The 7,500-nt window shown below is 46.3% G+C and overlaps 1 protein-coding gene across 1 annotated transcript in view; it reads right to left on the bottom strand.

Annotated features, from left to right (window-relative positions):
* Nucleotides 1-7,500, bottom strand: part of sox5 (SRY-box transcription factor 5) — a gene marked incomplete at its 3' end in the record, with an annotated part of 120,684 nt that overhangs the window by 36,107 nt on the left and 77,077 nt on the right. The window contains 1 exon segment of the mRNA XM_080022718.1: nucleotides 269-354. Coding sequence (XP_079878844.1) covers nucleotides 269-354 — 86 coding nt within the window.

Raw genomic sequence — 7,500 nt, 5'->3', positions numbered from 1 at the left:
CTCCTCCTCTCTCTCTCTCCCCCCATCTCTCTCCCCCTCTCCTCCTCCTCCTCTCTCTCCTCCTCCTCCTCCTCCTCTCTCTCTCTCTCTCTCTCTCTCCTTCTGTCTTCATCACTTTTCCTCTTACATGCTTTTTCAATTCGTTTTGGCGTCAGATTTACGACACAGTCGCAAAGCTGCAGGCGAGCTGCGATGACACGAGTGTGTGTGTGTGTGTGTGTGTGTGTGTGCGCGCGCGTGCGTGCGTGTGTGTGTGTGTGCGTCTTACCTGGAGCTGTAGGGGTCCGAGCCCCGGTGTGGCAGCTGCAGCGGCGGCCATGGTTGTGGGGATGAGCTGGAGAGGGTACGGATCACCTGAGAGAGAGAGGCAGAGAGAGAGGGAGAGGGAGAGAGGGAGAGAGAGAGGTCAGCAGGCTGTAAGTGGATACTGTATCCGTGTGTCTGTTTCACAGTGGCTTCTGGCGTGCTGACTTCAACTCAGAATCAAATCGGATTTTTGTAAAGGTCATGTCGCACACGTGGCGTCACTCACACTGTCACACACACAGACACACACACACACACACACACACACACACACACACACACAGACACACACACACAGACACTCACAGACACACACACACACACACACACACACACACACAGACACACACAGACACACACACAGACACACACACAGACACACACACACACAGACACATACAGACACACACACAGACACACACACACACACAGACACACACACACAGACAGACACAGACACACACAAACACACACACAGACACACACACAGACACACACACACACACACACACACACACACACAGACGCAGACACACACACACACACACACAGACGCAGACACACACACACACACACACACACACAGACACACACACACATTCTCATGCTGGTATCAAAGTGAGGTCTGAGTAAATACACCTGGTTGCTAAGTGAGGACCGTGTTCCTGGTGCACTTCTGGAGACTGGTCCTCACGAGTGTAGTAAAACAAAGGACACAGGGGCCAGGAGAAAGGATATTTCCTCTCCTCTCTCTCTTCTCTTTCCTCCACCTCCATCACCACGACTACTCTTCTCCACCCCTGCCCCCCCGCTCTCCCCCTCAATTCAATATTGCGATACCGACATCATACCGATGTAGCGCCCGGCCCCCAGTCAAGCCCTCTCACTTCCCCTCCTCTCTGCCTCTCGCGCCCTCTCTCTGTCATACTTTCCTCCACCTCCTCTACGCCAGCAGAGTCTCCCTCCCTCCCTCCCTCGCTCCCTCCCTCTCTCCCTCTCTCTCTCCCTCAGTCCCATATTGCCATATCGGTATCATAACGATATATCGCGCAGCCCCAAGTGAGACCCTCTCATTTCCCCTCCTCTGCCTCTCGCGTCTTCTTAACTGTCCCCCCTCTCCCCCACCTCTCTCTCCCCCCTCTCCCTCTCTCTTACTCTGTCTCTCTCTCTCTCTTCCTGTCTCTCTCTCTCTCTCTCTCTTACTCTCTCTTACTCTCTCTCTCTCCCCTCTCTCTCTCTCTCTCTTACTCTCTCTTACTTTCTCTCTCCCCCCTCTCTCTCTCTCTCTCTCTCTTACTCTCTGTCTCTCTCTCCCCTCTCCCTCTATCTCTCTCTCTTTCTCTCTCTTACTCTCTCTCTCTCTCTCTTACTCTCTCTCTCTCTCTCGCTCTTCCCTCTCTCTCTCTCTCTCTCTTACTCTCTGTCTCTCTCTTACTCTCTGTCTCTCTCTCCCCTCTCCCTCTATCTCTCTCTCTTACTCTCTCTCTCTCTCTCGCTCTTCCCTCTTTCTCTCTCTCTCTCTTACTCTCTGTCTCTCTCTTACTCTCTGTCTCTCTCTCCCCTCTTCCTCTATCTCTCTCTCTTACTCTCTCTCTCTCTCTCTCTCTCTCTCTCCCCTCTCTCTCTGCAGCTGTTAAAGCCGCCCTTTGTGCCGGGCCGGTCGTAATGAAAAGGCTGATTGTGCGTCGTCCTCTCTAATACCCCGTGACAAAGAGCAGCGAGGTGAGGTCCTCCTGATAAAGGCGTCCTGCGCCGTAATTAAGAGCCGCTCTCTCTCCCTCCTTTTTTTTCCCCTCTCTCCGTCCTTCTTTCATTCTTTATTCCTCTCTGTGTTAGATTTCTCTCATCTCTGTTCTCCCCCTTTGTTGGAGAGCCTTCAGTCTCCTCCCTCGGCGATATCCCATTCTCTTCGTCCTTCCTCTCTTTGTCCTTTGATTCTCTCTCTCTCTCGCCCTCATTTTCGGTCCTCTCTTTCCCTTTTCTCCTTCTCCCACACTCCGTCAACGGCGTTTTTTTTTCTGAAGGTTCAAATCGGGAGATGGAGCGACAAGGCCGGCGATATGACGGAGGTGAAGTGAAGTGAGGCACGGGCGGAGCGACGGAGGGAGGGAAGGAGAACAGTGTACAAAAGAGGAGCAGGGCTTAGTGGTGACCAGGTGCAGATAGGCCAACGCTTTAATTGCTGTCGGAGAGAAAGCGAGGGAAAGGTCAGCGGGGAAATGGATAAGAGGGGATGGATAGATGGATGGAGAGAGGGATAGATGGGTGGATGGGTAGCATGAGTGAAGGGGCGAGGAGCGCAGACGAGTAAATGAGGGAGAAAAGAAACAAAAGGATGATTGAGGGACAAAAAACCCCACTAAGGTTCCTAAGGGGATGGGAGAGAAGGACAGAGGAGGGGAGAGGAATGGAGGGAAGATGGGAGTTGAGAAGGGGGAAAGGGAGAGAAGGAGGACAGAGGACGGAAGAGGAAAGAGGAGAGGAGATAAGGGGGGGTGGACGGAGAGATAAGAGACGGAGGGGAGCGGGGGAGGAGAGAGGAAAGAGGAGAGGAAAGAGCAAAAAGGCGGGGGATGGATGGAGGAATGGAATGAGGACAGAGGAGCAGGAGAGGAGAGAGGAGAGAAGAGGGGGAGAGGATAGAAGAGAAGAGGAAATGGAAAAAGACATGGGGAAGGGACGGAGGGACAAGAGACGAGGAAGAGGGGGGAGGAGAGCGGGGGGGAGGGGGGCAGAGGAATGGGGGGAGGAGGAGAGGAGAAAAGAGGAGAGTCAATGGCAAGGGAGGAGAGCTAAGATGGAGGGAATGGACAGTGATAAGAGACCTAGGACCAAACCTCCTTCTGTTTTCCTTCCTTGAAAGCGAACGTCTGATCAATATAAATGCCTCTTGACGAGCCAGTGATATTAAATACAATATAAATATGAATAAAAAGTGAATAAACTGGTCTGGACGCGTTGAACCCTGTGACAGCGACACTGTTTATCTTGGAGAATCCTTGGGAATATTCTGAGGGCGCGACCCCCCATTTCTGACTGAGACCTCAGTCCATTAACAACCTCTACTGCAGTGTATGTGTGCGCGTGTGTGTGTGTGTGTGTGTGTGTGTGTGTGTGTCTGTGTGTGTGTGTGTGTGTGTGCGCGCGCGTGCGCGTGTGCGTGCGCGTGTGCGCGGGCGCGTGTGTGTGTGTGAGCGTCCCCAAAAAGCAAGACACCAGAAACTGCTACCAAAATATTTTCCCATCTAACTCTGTTCTTAAAAAAAAAAAAGAATGATGTTCAGGAATTCTGAGGGGAGGGAGGGAGGGAGGGAGGGAGGGAGATTACAGTCTTATTTCAACCCTGTGTATTCTAGGAGAGGGGCCGTCGCTGGTTGGTCAGTTGGACAAACATGAACCGGGGTGGATATTTATGCTGCTCCTGGGGCTCGCCATAACAAAAGCGAGGGAGGGCGAGAGAGAAAGAGAGAGAGAGAGAGAGAGAGAGAGGGAAGGAGGGGGGAGTAAGCAATGTTGCTCTTGGCCTGAGGACCCTGAGACCTGGAAAGACACATAGCAGAGTTCTCATTGACCGACGGGGGAGAGAGAGAGAGGGGGGGGGTGTGAGACATGGAGGAGGAAGAGGGTGACACACAATGACAGAGAGATGAAGAGAGGGACAGACAGAGAGAGAGAGAGACAGAAAAATTGTTTGGTGGTTGGGGCGTCACTACTGTTTCAGACGAGCAGAGGGAGGAAAATCCCCAAATGATGAAAGAAAGACACGTTTTACATTTACATTAACTTCACATTGTAACAATCATGTTACATTATTACATTAACTTTACATTGTAACAATCATGTTACATGATTGCATCAACTTTAAATTTTAACAAGAAATGTACATTACTACATTAACTTTACATTGTAAAAACAATGTTACATTGTAAGATTAACTTTACATTGTAACAATCATGTTACATTATTACATTAACTTTACCTTTTAACAATAACGTTACATTAGTACATTAACTTAACATTATAACAATAATGTTACATTATTACATTAACTTTACATTGTAACAATAATGTTACATTATTACATTAACTTTACATTTTAACAATAACGTTACATTAGTACATTAACTTAACATTATAACAATAATGTTACATTATTACATTAACTTTACAATAACAATAATGTTACATTATAACATCAACTTTACATTTTAAAAATAATGTTACATTATAACATAAACTTTACATTGTAACAATAATGTTACATTATAACATTAAGTTTATATTGTAACAATAAAGTTACATCATAACATTAGCTTTATATTGTATTAATAATGTTGCATTAAAGTTTATATTGTAACAATAAAGTTACATCATAACATTAGCTTTATATTGTATTAATAATGTTGCATTAGAAAACTTCATTTACATTGAAACATTTACTATAAATTGTAACATTAATGTCACATTATAACACTTTAAATCTTAACATGAACTTGTTAATGTAAAGTGTTACACTGTTACGCTTTACATTATAATGTTCCATGATGACACTTCATTTACATTTTAACATGAACATCACATAATAACCACTTGCATTCTGCACATGGTATTTTAAATGGAAACGTAACGAGCCACCACGGATCACGCTCGTCGCTCACGGAGCAGAGAGAGGAATCAAAAGCCAAAAGCTCCAGGGTCTCGATGAAGGGACGTAGGACGTTCATGAAGTAACCATGACGACAGAACAGAACCGTGGGACGACACGGCCGTCGTAAAAAAACAAGTCAAGGTTTTTTTTCACCATCTTCTCTCTACCGGACGCAGGCTTCGCGTCCGTTTCGTGTCCGTTTCGACTTTGTGGTGCATGGAGCAGTGGGAGCAAAGTGGAACCTCCGAGGTGGTTTAGAGAAATGAAGTGATTTAAAAACGAGTCGTAAAAAATAAAACCACACGACAAACAGGAAATTATCTGATATGAAGTGATATCTGCGCTTTGAGCAGCAACGTCCGTTTCCTCATTCAGCCTCAATCTGCTTAATCCACCTAAATGTGAACTGTGATCACAAATGAAAACCACTGCTGCCGGCTCCCAAAACAATAACAACCGGGGAATAAGTAAGAAGTTGGTCAGGGAATTGAATTTGGGGACCTCAACAGGGGGTCCCGGGCCCGGGGACCCACGTGGACTAGGAGGGAGGTTCCAGAGCATCGTTTGAACGCCGCTCGGCCTGACGGGGAGCAGGCGCCAGGACGTACGCTTGTGTAGATTTAGCCGCGTCGTCTTCGCCGGCGTATGAAAGGACGAGGAGGAAGCAGAGCACCCAAGCCAGGAGAGGGGGGCGCGGCTTCCTGCCAGCCCTGCCAAAACCACCAACACAACCCCAGCTCCGCCATCCATCGCTGACAACTTTGATTGTTAAGTGGGAGCTGGTTGTTGTTGTTTTTTTGTTTTTTTTTTTTTGGGGGGGGGGGGGGGGGTTTGTTTTTTTGTTTTTATTTAAATTGTATTTTATTATGACTTGGAGGAGCGCACCGTGCCAGTCCTGTTGGGATCTGGCTCGGCGCAGGGAGAGAGAGCCAAGCCCACCCACTTGAGAGGGTCTTTAAGTGGGCAGTGGGCGTGGGTGAAGATGGCACTAATTGAAATGGAACGACTTGTTTGGGAAACTGTGAAACTCTGGGGGGTGTGGGGGGGGGTGGAGGAGGAGGGGCGGGGTGGAGGGAGGAGGGGGGGGGGGGCAGGGTCTGTTGGATACTATGACAAATTGTGCACGTGTTTTTTTTTTTCCTCAGTTGCATGCGTGTTCACATATCCGTGTCTAAGTATTTTAAGCCGTTGCAGGCTGCCTGTGTTTGCGTGCGTGTGTGTGTGTGTGTGTGTGTGTGTGTGGGTGGGTGGGCTGCATTGGAAGCCCGCGCTGGCTCAGTTTTGTGTTAATGTGACGAGAACCTGGGGCAGGGCATGTACCCACCCACCACCACAACCCCCACCCATCGACTACTTCCACCCCCCCCCACGGTTCACTATTTTCAGCCTCCCCATCGCCTCTCTTTCTCTCCCTCTCTCTCTCTCCCTCTCTCTCTCTCTCTCTCTCTCCCGCATTGAATCCATCCCTCTCTCTCCCTCCCTGTCCCTGTCGATCATGGTAAACAACACATTGCACACAGTCGGAGTGCGGCGGCCAAAAAAGAAACAGGAAAAAAAAAAAAAAAAAAAAAAAAAAACCATCTAAAAAAGGCAAGACAAAAGGAGAGAGAGAGCCAAGATGATTGAGAGGGAGGGAGAGATGAACGGAGAGAAAGTTCTACAGAGAGAGAGAGAGAGGGTGAGACGGTGGTAAACATGATGGATGTGCTCGGAGTTTGGTTAATCGATGGAAAGCAAACTCTCTCTTGGTTCAGGAAGATGCAAATGTTCAAAAGTCAAAGTTGTAGTGGCAGCGAGTGATGTGTGTGTCTATTTCAGCATGACCACGTGTTTTACTTATTTTTATATATATATATACATATATATACATATATACATACAGTATATACATATATCTGTATATATATATAGATATATATACATATATCTGTATATATATATACATGCATATATATGTATATATACATATATATATAAATATGTAAAACACATGGTCATGCTGAAATAGACACATATATACAAATATATGTATATATGTGTCTATTTCAGCATGACCACGTGTTTTACTTATTTTTATATATATATATACATATATATACATATATACATACAGTATATACATATATCTGTATATATATATAGATATATATACATATATCTGTATATATATATACATGCATATTTATGTATATATACATATATATATAAATATGTAAAACACATGGTCATGCTGAAATAGACACATATATACAAATATATGTAAATATATATATATATACACAAACACACACACACACACAACACACACACACACACACACACACACACACATACACATACAAATATACACATACAGTAGATACATGTGGTATATATTGTGTTGTGTACTGTATAAACAACACATTTCTGCATGTTTAAGAATGTCTGTCCTCAGGAGCCAACATGCAGAAGGACGTGTGTGTGTGTGTGTGTGTGTGTGTGTGTGTGTGTGTGTGTGTGTGTGTGTGTGTGTGTGTGTGTGTGTGTGTCGCGCGTGTGTGTGTGCG

The sequence above is a fragment of the Zeus faber genome (genome assembly GCF_960531495.2).
Source record: "Zeus faber genome assembly, chromosome: 21".
Lineage (NCBI taxonomy): Eukaryota > Metazoa > Chordata > Actinopteri > Zeiformes > Zeidae > Zeus > Zeus faber.
The sequence above is the reverse complement of the archived record's forward strand: the minus strand, read 5'-3'. Positions and strand labels throughout refer to the sequence as shown.